Source organism: Pezoporus occidentalis, unplaced genomic scaffold, assembly GCF_034315485.1.
Source record: "Pezoporus occidentalis ecotype Australia unplaced genomic scaffold, CSIRO_AGI_Poc_V1 ctg22, whole genome shotgun sequence".
Classification (NCBI taxonomy): domain Eukaryota; kingdom Metazoa; phylum Chordata; class Aves; order Psittaciformes; family Psittacidae; genus Pezoporus; species Pezoporus occidentalis.
The window spans coordinates 2,382,838-2,397,422 of NW_026914072.1; the positions used below are offsets into that span (position 1 = coordinate 2,382,838).

Here is a 14,585-nt window from a genome sequence, read left to right on the forward strand (position 1 = left end):
GACAGAACTCACTTTGAAGATGGCAGAAGCTTACCAAGCAGTAGCTTTTCAATTTACAGTAACTCCAGATGGGATTGACCTGCGAATGAGCCATGAGGCACTCAAACAAATTTACCTATCTGGTGTCCATTCATGGAAGAAAAAGTTCATCAGATTCAAGGTATTTCAAATTCGTTAAGTCCACCAAACTTGAGAGTTATTTAATGGTTTATAGATTTGTTGAAATTCTGTTTAGGTAAAAAAAAAAATCCTTTTTTTTTTTTTTTATTTTTTTCCTTTCCTCCTTTATGGCAAATAAAGTTCTTTGTTGTGGAAGACTTTTATGAGTTTTAGTTAAGGGGAATACTGAGGAAGGTAACGTGGGGTGATGCTGTAAAGACTGAAAGGGTACATGTGTTTGATTTATTCTGTGGAAGCAAGATGTAACAGATGTTAAAATTAATGGTAGATTTAATATACTTCATTCTTTTCATAATACTTCATGTAATTATGTAATCTTTTAACATAAGTCAGAAATATAACTAGTTGCGATTTTTAGTGTCATTACTTAAAGATATAAGACTACACTCTTGATTTTATGTATTCTTTGCCAAAATTAAATTTTCAAATTAAGGAGAATCTCTGCTGTTTTCAAAAAGTTACCTGAACATCTATCTTGTATAAGTTATAGAATCATAGAATCATAGAATAGTTAGGGTTGGAAACGACCTTAAGATCATCTAGTTCCAACCCCCTGCCATGGGCAGGGACAATGCTAAGTAGTAATGTTTCTGTTGAGGTATAGATTGTTGTGAATTTATTATTTTGTTCATGGGATCAGAAATAGTAAGTATGTATTTTATTAGCAGCAAACTAGATAAAATATAGGCTAACTTCAACATCTCTTTCAAAAGCATATTTTTAACAGTAGTCAATAAAATCTTACAAAGCTATGAGAAGGACTGTTTAAAACTGAATGACTTAAATGTGTTGATTTTTGTTTCCTTCCACGGTAATAAGAAGTCAACCACTTTGGTATGAAAAAAATTATGTGAAGGCTTTTCTTTCCAGAATGGAATTATCACTGGCGTTTTTCCTGCTAGCCCATCTAGCTGGTTTATTGTACTTGTGGGTGTGATGTCAACAATGTATGCCAAAATTGATCCTTCTTTAGGATTAATAGCTAAAATCAACCGAACACTTGACACAACGTAAGTAGACTGAAAAAGTACTGTTTCTCTAAAAGAAACCAATTTTCCTTGTAGCTATTCTTAAAACTAATCCTGTGAAAGTGAATCACTGTTTGAACAGTATGTTTGTGACAGAGTAAGCCCAATAAGCAGATGTGTGAGGGCATGGAAAGAGTAGGTTGTTATACCAGTATTACTACATTGTTTTCTGAATTTTTGGGAAGCACATTTGGCAGCTTCTGTGGCCTTTGATCTTACTGCATGGGGAGGGTGTTTGGAAAGGAGTTTATGAAAAAGGGCTAAACAGGCATGGAACTTGTGTAATGCCTGCCTGCAGTACCATTAGACTTTGGTTTGCAATATTAGGTTCTCTTCAGAACATAAACTGATGTTAACTGGCGCATGCTGGTTTTTGTTTTAAATAGTGGCTATATGTCAAACCAAACACAGAACATCGTGAGTGGAATACTTTTTGGCACAGGGCTTTGGGTTGCCCTTATTGTCACAATGCGCTACTCTCTCAAAATGCTGCTTTCCTATCATGGTTGGATATTTGCTGAACATGGCAAACTTTCTTCAGGCACCAAGATTTGGATGGTAAGGATCTATTTTCTTAATGTTTAATCTTTTATCTGATCTGCATTTAAAACTCTAAAAATAAAATTCTGTAGGTTTTTTTCCTTTCTTGTGTTTTCTGTGTCATGGGACAGGAGGACCCAACAGGTTGTTGGGTAGATGTTTCTACTAATTACTGTCATCCTTCTGATACTGTAATTAAACTATTCAGGATGGCCTTGTAGAAGTAAGAGTAAATGCTGCAAGAATAACTTCAGTATTTGCAATGCCTCGAGGCTGTGTGACTCAAATACACCTACTTTTTCTCTACATGCAAGTACAGCTGGAAGAACTTGGGCTGCAGCTGCACCAAAGAATCTTGTCCTCCCCAGAAAGTGCTATCCTAATTCTTTGTTGAAATGTTAGGATTTCTAGTCATCTGTTATTAATTTAATCTTATGCTTAAAGACAATACTGGATGTCCTTTCAATTGATTTTATTCTATACCTTCAAAATGAATTGGGAAAAAAGCCTAAGGCTGGTAGCTTGTTACTCAGTTTTCACATAAACATAAGGCGAGAGTGATCTGGCTCTTGTTGATTACTCTGGTGCTTTGGAAAAGGATCCTTAACAGATGTGATAGCTATAAAGTCAGGAAATGTGTGTGTATATATAGGTGGTCCAAGAGATGAAGTGGGTTTTTGTTTCTTGGACACAGTTCTTCCAACTCACTTTGGCCAGTATTGTTGTAGAAATAACTTGCGCCCTATTATGACAGAATCAGTCTCTGTAGTGTCAAAAATGAACCAATGTGTGTTAGACTTAACACTGTGTTATGACTTATTATGAAATATATTCAAGAACAGGTATCCAGAATGGTACATTAAAAAAGATTTTAATGTTCCTGTGTTACAAATGAAATTTCTAATTGATAGTTTCTCCTGGAAGCGGTATCAGGAGCCTCATGACACGAATTTGTACAGTACAGGCTCTGAATGGTAAGGCTTTCTGTCAATTGCTTGAAGCTGTAGATGTCTGGGGTTACAGCATGTCCTATCAGACAGATATTTTAAAGCTGTTAATATTGCCTTATCAACCTTAAATAGTATGGATTGTAATACTACTTACCATGCTTTGTTGCATATTGTATTTGCAGATTTTTGTCTATTGAATGTTGCATATGTATTTTGTTGTGTATTATATATGTTTTAAAAAGCAGAACACTATAAGGGTGTATGTCCAGCCGTGTCTTCTCTATACTTAATATGAAATTCTATTTTAATACCTTATTCTCTTTAGCTAGCCCCAACAAAAGAGAATGTTTTCTTTAGGAAAACAGTATCAACTACCTTAGCTTTCTAGATTTTTATTATCCTTTAATATTGTCTAATTTTCTGGACATGTTTTTTCTGGATTGTGTGTTTCTTTTTTGTTAACTATCATGAATATACTGTCTTCTGTTCAAATAGTCAAGCAGATCAAAAACCTGAGCTCTGGTTTCAGTCACATTACAAAATGATTTTTTTTCAGGCTGGTTGGAAGTCTGGTGGCAGTTTTAATGTATGTATTTAATCTCCTAAAGTCAAATTTTCTGTACTAGGATTAGGAGAAAAATGCAAGTATTAGTTGCAGTTAAAAAAAAGTTAAATAATAATAATCTGTGAACAGGTGCAATATATGCTAGAATGAGATTATTTGCTGTATTTGCACATGAAATCAGAGATGTAATTAACTACATGCGTCTGTTGGATTACCTTAATGGTTTCAAACTGTCACATATTCTCTACAACTTCAGAGAGAAATACTATGAAATGTGCTTGCTGGTTTTGCCATTTGAGCACGTATGCTCTGCCTGAAGTTAATTTCAGCTTTTCCTGTCTGAAGAGTTCTGGAATAAAATTGTCTCTAAGTATGGAATTAAATTTTCATATGAAAAACTGAGAATTTTTTTTTTGCTCCCTCTCACCTGACTTCAAATTTATCTTGCCATGAAGCACAACTAGTTTTAATTGGGCTGACCACTGTGGTGCATCACGTACATCTGACAACTCTGAAATAGATTGTCCATTGCAGGGAGGTCTTTGTTGTTGGTAATATTCTGCAGTTCTTAATATTTTTGTGCTGCATTAAACAACCTGCTCTTGCTGTGCTGACCAAGGAAACTGATTGAGGGAAAAACTCTTAAGATTTAACAAGTAGTTTTGTCAGTTGTGGGGGGGTATAGAACAGAGAAATTTAATATAGCAATGGCATACTTTGTCTTTGGTCTTTAATCTTAATTTTCCTATCAATTTGAATTCAACAATAAAGGTTACATTGGATTCTTATACTTGACCTTCCTTTTATGCTGAAATAGGGTGATAATGTCAAAATCCTTTCCTGTGTATCATGTAAACTGCATAATCTAGACTTTCAGCCTAGCGTGTGTCACAGCTAAAAAGTTGGCATAAATAGGAATATTGTTTCTGTCTTTGGTCTTCCATGGAAAACGGCAGATGCTCTAATAACTGAAGCTAAGAGGGGAATGGCCATCCCTGCCTCTTTTGTTTTGTTTTGGTGGTGTTGTTTTTGTAACACAAGCACTGAGTATAATACTGGCATGCTTGCACAATTTGGTGTGTTCAAATCGTGCAGTAGACTACCTGAGATAGACTCATGCTTGAAGAAATGCCCTGTAACATCTATGCTATTAATGTTGAGCTATACCTTTGGAAAATATTAAACCATGATTCGAAAACATTATTATTATTTTTAAAGGTGGCTATAGCTATCCAGAATCCTTAGCTGGGTCACGGTTAGTGCATGGGCTTGGTTAATGATTCCTGTTTTCAAGCACAACGTAGATATTTTGCAGTATCTATTATATAGTAAAAAATCAACTGTTAGACTTGCTTTTTTAATATTTACAGAGGGAAATGTATGAAGAAAAGAAGTGCTAAGTAACTGTCTTCATTTTCTGTTGAGCTTAAGGTGTGGCATGTATAAACAATATTGCCTAATGACCAGTGGATAGTCAAGAATGACTATAACTGTCTCTTCCACTGACATGTTGTTTAACCCTTGGGAAGTTAATGTCAGTGCCTTTTTGTTTGTGAAACAGTGATAAATATGATAGTTTGCTAAATTTAGTACTATATAATTTACCAGTGAAAAGAACTGAGTTACACTTTATTTATGAATGACACTTTATTACCCCACCATTTTTCTTTTGTTGAACTTAGTAATTTGAGATGTGTATTTTGGTTTTGCTTTTCTTCAGACACTTGTAAAACTCTTCTCGGGACGTAAACCCATGCTGTACAGTTTCCAGTCGTCTTTACCACGATTGCCAGTTCCAGCTGTTAAAGACACAGTCAATAGGGTGTGTATATTTATTAATTAATTTTCTTCAGTAACACTGAATCCATATTTAGATGCCCTTGAAATTGTTCGGCTTTTTGTGGGTTTGGGTTTTTTGGGGGGTTTTTTGGTTGTGGTGGTTTGGGTTTTTTTTTTTGTTTTTTTTTTTTTTACCATGTCCTATAAGAAGTATTATATGGTGGTATTAATATGTTGTCATGGATGAAAAATTCTGCATAGAAATTAAAACAAAGGCTATGACAAACACTGAAACTGGTGACAATTTGAAGCTAATGTAATTCATATTGGATGATATGATGTCTGATGTAAAACTATGCAATAGAGTGTGATTTCCAGGGCTTTGAAACTTTATGGTTTTCTTATCTTCCACAGCTTGAACATAAAATGTGTTTTATGACACAAAAGCTTATAGCAAAATATGTAAGTAGGACACTTTGTCGTAGAAACCACAGGTTGGATTTCTAGTGACAAAAATGTCTCACTGCCTGATACTGAAGAAGCTGCATGTCTTCTGCGTGGAAAATATTTTTAGAGAAGTAATCTCTTCCATTTGTGATTTGCTGACAAATGTCTGGAAAAAGATCTCATTTTTGTAGTTTGCAGGCAGATATTTAGAAGAGTATATACTCTTATTTTAACAACATGGTTTTTGCAACCTTATGAATTGAGCCTGGATAATCTTTGCCTACAGTTCAAACTCTTTATGTAGGAATAGTGCAAAGCTATGTATTAGTTACATACTGATACTGATTCTTCTCCTGTATTCTAGTATCTGGAATCAGTTCGGCCACTTATGGATGATGAAGAGTTCAGAAGAATGGAGGGTCTTGCCAAAGATTTTGCATTTAATCTGGGACCAAGACTTCAGTGGTATTTGAAGCTAAAATCCTGGTGGGCCACAAACTACGTAAGTAGATAAATGGGAGGCTCAATTGTTCAATAGACATACTTTAATTTGTTGCCTGTTGCCCTTTTTGGCTTCTTTCTTAAATGTAAAAGAAGGCAATTGAAACCACCTAATATTTTTGTAAAGTGCATTGGAGACCACCTGATTTGCACATAAATACTTGCATAGTTTGGTTAACAGTCTCGTGAATGGAACTTGAAAGAATAAATCCTCATTTTGTGTTCATTATCTTGAAGCAGGTGATCTAGCATTTGCTGTTATGATTGCTCTTTTTTGTCTGTTCTGTGGTTTGGTTTTTGTTTTTTGGTGGGGGGTTGTTTGGGGCTTTTTGGTTGTGATTTTTTTGTTTTGGTTTGTTTTTTTTTGTGTGTGTGTATGGTTTGGCTTTTAGGTTTAGGCTTTTGTTTGTTGTTTTGTGTTGCTTGTTTGAATTTGGTTTTACAAAAAACAAAACCCAAACCCAGCATCGTAGTGGGAACTGTAAGATAGTTCCTGATTTTTCCCTAAAGTTTAACACAAATTAGGTTTTTCTTTGTTCCACTTTTTTAAGTAGGAAGGCAAGCTAGCAGTTTTCTTTCTGCATCTGTATGGAATGTTGTATTGTGGAGTCATTAACATAGAAGACAAACTGTGGAAGTAATGAGATTTTACTGGTTTTGTCTTCCTACTGTAGGTTAGTGATTGGTGGGAAGAATATGTCTACCTTAGAGGACGTGGACCAATAATGGTTAATAGTAATTATTTTGCAATGGTAAGTAAATAATATAAACACCTTATGTATCAAAGAGGCACAGAAAAATTTCTGCCAGGTGCTTATTTCATTATATCTTTCTGTTCAGAAATCTATTGCCACTGCGTAAGTGACCTTGGTTTTTCTTCCTTTTAGGAAAAACCTTTAATGTGCAGCCAATGTTTTCAAGTACAGTGCTATGTTAATAATAAACTTTTGCCACTTTGGCAAACTTATGTAATAGTGACTCTACACAGTTTTGTGCTTACTGCAATAAGCAATGCTTTCAAAAGCTGTATATAAAACTTCATGGTAACACAATTCAGCAAGATATGTGCTCATATTCACAAATGTCTTCACAGGAAGTAAAATTGTAAAAACATATTAAAATTTAAAGTAGAAAGAAGAAATTTGGTAGTCTTGGATTCAAGTTCTAAGCATTTTCTTTTTTACTGGGATGATGAGCAGCTATCATTTATATTTCATGACTGATGCTGTTTAAGGAGATTGGCTGTTGAAGAAATTTAAGTTTCAAAGTCATCAATTCACTGCACTAGTGCACTTAATATATTTTATAGCCTTTTCCATATTAACCAGAATAAACTATAAGGAAGTGAACAAGAAGTACTATCAGTAATTCTTTTTATTTTAAATGTAGTCTGGTAATCATTAACTTATGTTTCTTATGTACTTTATAGGACTTCCTTTATTTATCTCCCACAACCATGCAGGCAGCTAGAGCTGGTAACATTATCCATGCCATGCTGCTCTATCGGAAAAAACTGGACAGACAAGAAATCAAGCCAGTATGTATATCCGTTTAAGTGGCCTTTGGTCTTTTTCTAGCATAATCTGCAAGCACTTGATCTGTTTTCAGAATGGAGAGAAGAGGAATGTTTTATTGTCAGAACTACATGTAAGATGTTTGGGACCACAAATTTTGTTCCATCTTGGGTTATCACTTGAATTGCACAAGGCAGAAAATACCAATTCTCAGAAATACAGGATTCTGTCATTACAACTAATTGCAGTATTTAGAATTAATGTATGTATTTGCCCAAAAGACTGAGACTTGAATATGTTAAGCATTCCATATAACAGGTACTGTTGTTAGGTACTAAGCATGTAATGGTATTTTTGAGCCCCTGAAGTGTGAAAGTCTGTAAGTCTGAGTTATCATGTAGTGTGAGCACAAGGGGTGGTTAGGACAAAGAACTGGACCTTGAGGCCAAGAGTGGGCCAGTGGCAGCTGAAGTATAGATGCTGATAAAATCCTGTGTTGCACTAATTTCTGGGTAGCAAAGATCAGTAAGGTAAATCCCATTCTGAATTTCTGTTCTATTCAGGGCCTGTATGTTGTTGGGAACAATATTGTGGAAACAAGTAGTTTTGTTGATGGTCAGGAATGTGACTAATTGTATGTAACTACAAATCTGAGAAATGTGAACTTTTCTTCCTACACATGCAGAAATGGCTTTAAAAGAAACAATTAAGGGGTAATGCATGCTGCACGTTTAAATTTTGCATCTGGACTGGCCACCAAGAGCTTTTTGTTTTTCAGATGCTAGGTAGGTTCAGTCATCCTTCCCCAAGGGTGAGCTTTTGGTAGGAGGGGAAAAAATACAGCTACTGGAATGTCAGTGGAATCTTCCACACGTAATTCAAGAAAACACAATGGGGGTGAGGGGAATCCTGAGTTTATATATTGTAAATCTTAATGTTCTACAGCCTTTTAACCAGATCCTGTTTTTTCCTTTTTCTAATTGTATATGCCCAATATATGAACATTTTAATGTATATTTGCGGCACAGATTCTTCTGATGGGATCCACTGTTCCACTCTGCTCAGCTCAGTGGGAAAGGATGTTCAACACCTCCCGTATCCCAGGAGAGGAATCAGGTAAGCAGGACCAGCCAAGGAAAATAAGCATCTTAATGGAATTCAGTTTTGGAGGTATTTTGTGCTAAAATCCCTTTTTTTCACAGATAAAGATCTGACAGACACATCAATGCTGTGTTCCACTACTCAGGAAGTAATGAACTCCTACAGTGTGCTAGATATTTCAAAATACCCTAAAAGGAAAAAAATTCTCTAGTTTTCTCCATTCTACTCTTTGAGGATCCTTTGATATCCATAGGTTTATGTTTGTTGAAGTTGTGTTCTCCTATCTCAACTATATTAAAACCCTTTGCTTGCTTGACTTTACTTTTTTTTCCTTTCAGTTTATGGTTCACAACAACATCCCAATGTAGTGTTCTCAATGTGAATGTCTAACTGGTTTAGAGGCAGGTAGAGTCTTAGTCCTGTCAAGGTTTTCAACATCACTGTTACCTTGAACTGTGCTATTATCTTACATGTGCTGTAAAACACGAGCTAAGTGAAATCACCTGTAATATGCTGGTGTCCAAAATTGTCTCTGTAATACATTAAGAAAATACATACTTTAGGTTTTGTTAGTTCCTTCCCTGCCCTAACTCCCAGCAGTGGTCTGATTATCCAAAGCTATGAGTAACTAAATTTTTACATTTTAATTTTGAATAGAGGGGTGTGCCTGTTGTCTTACAGCAGGGTCATTCTCTCCTGAATCTGTTCCTGCAACTTGTTTATTGTGGAAGATTAAGGATGTGCCTACATGATCACAAGCAATCATGTTAGCTCAGTCAAAAAAAAACCCAAAGTCTCTGTGACAATTCATATACGCTTTCTCACTGTAGGTGTACATATCCTCTCATTGCACTCATTCATTAACACTGTCTATACATATAAAGAATTTCATTTCAGTTAATGGCAAACCTTTGATAAATTGTTTCTTGTTCTATCTCAACATAAAAACACCATTGTTTTTTGATGGTCAGTACATCATCTGAGATCTTGAGGCTGATTCTTCTCTGGGGTTGTCACTTGAAAATAGCATGTATTTTATTTTGACTCTGAGATCTGTAACTCAGTCCTATGTTTCAAGCTGCCTTTGGGCATGTTAGTTGCACTCAACTAAAGAATGAAAAAACATGAAGGATTTTACTCTTGGTTTGGTTGCTGGCCCTTGGTAGATAATTGAGGAATTATTTCCTGGTTATGGTTCAACTTCCTTTATCTGCAAAATGGAGGTGGTGATTACTCCCTGAACATGAACTGGTAGCTTAAGTAAACTAGCAAGTTTTAAAATCTCTATTTTACAGCTGTACTTTGTGAGCTATTGTTATTTAGAGTACTTTAAGTATTGAGAGTGCAACCCTTGCCTCCTCCCTGTCCTCAATAAAAGTATGAACTGTTTGCCATTAACTTTGGATTTGGTGTTCTCTTAGTCTGAAATGAGTGTTGCACAAAAGTGTATCAGTAGCCCATTCTAACTATAACACCTGATTATAACATACCTCCTGTGTATCTTTATGGTTCTCCTCAGTTTCTTTCAAATTTAAGTACAGTAATGGTTCTTCCCAGATTCACAGTAATATACCTGTTCTTTAAGGTAGTGAAGGGATCCAGTTGACAGTTTTCATTATTTAAGGGCTTTCCCTGGCTTCTGCAGAAACCCTCACATGTGGTTTGATATAATGCTTTCAAGATGAACTTTAGGCTTATGACAATTAAGCAATATAAATAATAAAGTTAGGAAAAATTTGTGGCTTAGGTTTTCTGCTTCAGTGATTTCCATAACACTACACTTCTTGGCCACAGATGGAGCATTCATTCTGTACCTGTCAGGATACATATGAACAAAATTTATGGTACTTAATTTGGGCTCTTTTAAGACTCCCCACAGATTATGCCATGAATTGTCTAGAACTTGAATTAAGATGATTTAAAAGTACCTTTCCTCAGATTCATCTAGTGTGTTCTTTTGTTGACTACATAAATGAGATTACAATACTAGTGCTCAGTTTTAATATTGGCCACCAGTGTGGAAACTTGTGGTACTACACAAGCAAATGATTGTCAAATCTGGATATCTGACTTGTTTTATGCAGGAATCCTTGTGCTGAAATAAGATGGCGGATTGGTTTATCTCACACTGTATTACTTTGTTAAAATAAACTGTGGCTAAATGGTAGGGCATGCAGTAGGCATTTGATGTTTAGTGCATTAGTGGTTTGAGACTTCAGCTTTGTTTTCACAAAATGTTTGCAATTTCTAGATACTCTCCAGCATGTGAAAGACAGCAGACACATTGTTGTGTATCATAAGGGCCGTTACTTCAAAGTATGGCTGTACCATGATGGCAGACTGTTGAAACCCAGAGAAATTGAACAGCAGATGCAAAGAATTCTTGATGATGGTTCAGAGCCTCAGGCTGGTGAAGAGAAACTAGCAGCACTTACTGCAGGAGATAGGTAAGATCGTTATTATTTTTTAAATAGACTTCAATATTTAGAGACAGTTGCATAATATACTAATTCAGTACTGGCTTCGGAATTTTAAAATAGTCTGCAGTCAGTTGATTACACCTTGATCCCTGATTTTGCATATTGCTAAGATGTGAAACCTCTTCAGTCATTTGTAACTACGTGGAGTTGAAAGTAATTTTGCAGTGGCATCCCTGTATACAGATTACATGTACTTAGCTGGAGGAGTTTGATTTAATTGTGGTTATCATAAGGGTGGTAATTGGAAGCTTTACAGTATTACACATACTGAACTACCAGAGTTTTATATCTACTCTGGGGTTCACTGGCATTTTAACAGTATTGTAAAGCTTAAGATCAAGAATGTGAATCTGGTAACTGTTACTCCATATTCATGATTTTCACCTACAAAATAAAGCACTATGTACTCAGTTGGTTTTAAGTACAAAATCACTGAATTCAATTAAATCATGACAAGTTTAGATCAATCTGCCTAATTGTTTCTGGACAAGTGGGAGTGACTGTTGATTTTGGTATGCTTTCTTACAAGGAGTCCCTTATTTTTCTCACTTTCTGCTTTTAAACAAGCAGATTATCTTTTTCATTTGGAAAACTACAGAAACTTGTAAATATACATGGTGCAACTGTATAGAAATTACATTGTTCAGGACTTTTTTAACTTCTGTTCTGTTTCAGGCATTTCCAGTGAAACTTTTTTTGACAATTGTCCATACTCAGGTTTAGATGTTACAGCAATTGATATTTATCTGATTGTTTTCATTATTATTACTACTTTCTTCCATATAATAAACATTTTCTTTTTTCAGTTATAAATGTAGATAATCTATGCGCATTACATGCTGCAGAAATATTGAATTTAGATTAAGCTTTGCATGCATGGTGTTGAAATTGTTCATAGGATTGCATTGTACATGTATTTTCAGAATTTTTATCTGCTGATACAGTTTAAATGCAATTAAAGTAGTTGCTTCAAATTTGATAAAAGTAGCATTAATCTCATAGTGATCTAAAGAATGCTAAAATGTCCAATTCTCATAATCTGTCAATAAACAAAATTCTTTTTTGCAGAGTACCATGGGCTAAAGCTCGACGGGCTTATTTTAGCCATGGAAAGAACAAACAGTCCTTAGATGCTATTGAAAAAGCAGCATTTTTTGTAACATTAGATGACATCGAGCGAGGGTACACAAAAGAAGACCCAGTAAGGTCACTGGATCTGTATGCAAAATCCCTAATACATGGCAAATGTTATGACAGGTACAGTACTGACTCTGGAAAACACCTTTTTTTTTTTTTTTTTTTTAAGAATTTCACTAATTCACGTGACTAATGCATATGAATTAGAGACTTATAAGATGATAATTTTCATTGACTCGCATAATAGTTTGCATTGGAAGCAACCTTCAAAGATCATCTAGTCTACCTCCCTTACCATAGGCAGGGACATCTTTCACTACCTCGGATTGCTCAAAGCCCAGTCCACCTGCTTCTGAACACTTCCAATGATGGGGCACTCACAACTTCTCTGGGAAACCTGCCCAGTGTCTCAAAACTCTTATGCTAAAAGACATTTTTCCTTTCTGTCAGATCTGTATCTATCTTCTTAGAGTTTGTGACCATTGCCTCATATCGTGTCTAGATAGGTCATGGTAAAAGTCTTTCTCTTTTTTTTTAATAAACTTTCTTAATATATTGAAAGATTTAAATAAACTGTTACTGGGGGGTGAGGGAGAAGCCATGAACTAGTGCATTTGAATGAGAATTTTTGAAAGAGATGAAGTTAAAGTGTAAAAATGCTTTTGTAATATACAAAACTATCAGGAAATCTTAATTTCTTTGTAGGTGGTTTGATAAATCATTCACTCTTATAATATTCAAAAATGGCAGAATGGGTCTGAATGCAGAGCACTCATGGGCAGATGCTCCTATTGTTGGACACCTCTGGGAGGTAGGTGTTTAACAGAAAAAGTTAATGCAGGAGATAATGGGATATGGTCTGTGCAGTGGTCCTGAAGATGGCCAGTTATTATCAATCCTTTGCGTTCACGTTGCTGTGAGTGATTACATGCTGGTGTCTATAGCAACTGTAGACTTTAAAACCCCATCTCTAGCTTAAAAGAATAGTATAAATGAAAGGTTTTTATTGCATTTTAATGAGTGTAGATGTCTCATAGAAAAATGATACAGTTTCCCATTTAACTTGTTTGTAATATTCAAAATCAATGGATTTGATATAGCATTGTATTTTGCCTATGTACGTGCTCCTGAAGCACTTAAGCTTTCTTGCATTACAAAAATCCCACACTTACTTTCAAAATTTAAAGAAATGGCGCAGAGTTAAACTTTTCCTCTACACTATTGTTTGATGATCTGCAGATTGATATATTATCTCTTGTGTTTATTTACAATGATCAAATAAATGCATTTTTTGCCAGGTCTGTTCATCATGACCTTAGTTTGTTACTTGAAATCTTATTTAATTTTTTCATTTTGAAGCTTAAGCATATAAACAGTTACATGATTTAATCACTCAAAACTACTTCAGTTTTGAGTGATTAACAGTAAGGCTGAACTGATTTGAGATTGACTTGACAGTGCAGTTTAGATTAGCTCAATGAGAAAAGAGTTCCCTTGGTTTCTTTTGAGTGTTGTTGCATGCTTTAGTTCATATCTCTGTACTTACAATTAATTGGTTCATTTTCTGCTAAGAAGAAAATAAGATAAGTAAGATTTCAGTTCCTAAAAAGTTATCTGTTGTTATTTCTTTATATATTGCCTATTGTTTTAATAGAATGGATTAAGTTTTTTTTAATATTTGACATGTTCTGACAAATAAGTGAGAAAATTAAAATGATAGATTATAACTATATATAAAACATGCAATAGATCTTTGTCAAGCTTTTTCTTTCCATATTAAGCAGCTTCAAATCTATTGATAATCCTGCATTATTTATTTTTCATTTATTTCTTATTTTTTCATTGAGGATGTTGTTTGAAATCTTGTAAGACTGAGCTTATTTTGTCTGTTGTTCCAAGTTCTATTGTTCATGTTCGAAATATTTTACTTCTCCACCTAAGAACTCTAGTGCACATATAAAATAATCTATTTTGAGTGGGATGCAAATCTTGCCGCGACTCTCTAGAATGTAAATTGATCAGAAGTAGTGAAATCTAAGCCTCTAAGATTTGATTTTTTTTTTTAAATATTTTTTTTTTACTACTAGTAAGTTGAGGTAGCTTTCTAATTGAAGTATTTTGATTAATTCAGTAGCATCTAACAAAATGTACAAGTGTAATTGATGTTAGCCTATCTGGCATTTTTCCCACTCAGAATGCAAGTAAAAATGCTCTTTGAATAAGAAGTAAACCAGGGGGCTTCACTTGCAGCTGTTTTTAGTATTTGGAAATGAATTGTATATTGTATTTCATTGGGTAGTGAAAATGGGTTGTATTGATTTTGCAATGAAATCCTAATTCCACCACAGTATGTAATGTGCTGC

At 34.8% G+C, this 14,585-nt stretch overlaps 1 protein-coding gene across 4 annotated transcripts in view; it reads left to right on the forward strand.

Moving 5' to 3' along the window:
* Positions 1–5: 5 nt before the first annotated feature.
* CPT1A (carnitine palmitoyltransferase 1A) overlaps positions 6–14,585 on the forward strand; it is a 47,618-nt gene continuing 33,038 nt past the window's right edge. For 2 of the 4 annotated variants that reach the window (XM_062620210.1, XM_062620207.1), the window contains exons 1-11: positions 6–160; positions 1,051–1,190; positions 1,595–1,766; positions 4,984–5,085; positions 5,854–5,991; positions 6,665–6,742; positions 7,420–7,527; positions 8,533–8,620; positions 10,857–11,052; positions 12,154–12,342; positions 12,928–13,033. In XM_062620210.1, coding sequence (XP_062476194.1) covers positions 20–160; positions 1,051–1,190; positions 1,595–1,766; positions 4,984–5,085; positions 5,854–5,991; positions 6,665–6,742; positions 7,420–7,527; positions 8,533–8,620; positions 10,857–11,052; positions 12,154–12,342; positions 12,928–13,033 — 1,458 coding nt within the window. In that variant the 5' untranslated portion in view covers positions 6–19. Of the gene's footprint in view, positions 161–1,050; positions 1,191–1,594; positions 1,767–2,677; positions 2,723–4,983; positions 5,086–5,853; positions 5,992–6,664; positions 6,743–7,419; positions 7,528–8,532; positions 8,621–10,856; positions 11,053–12,153; positions 12,343–12,927; positions 13,034–14,585 lie in introns of those variants that run through there. The other 2 variants (XM_062620208.1, XM_062620209.1) reach the window with 2 other exon arrangements.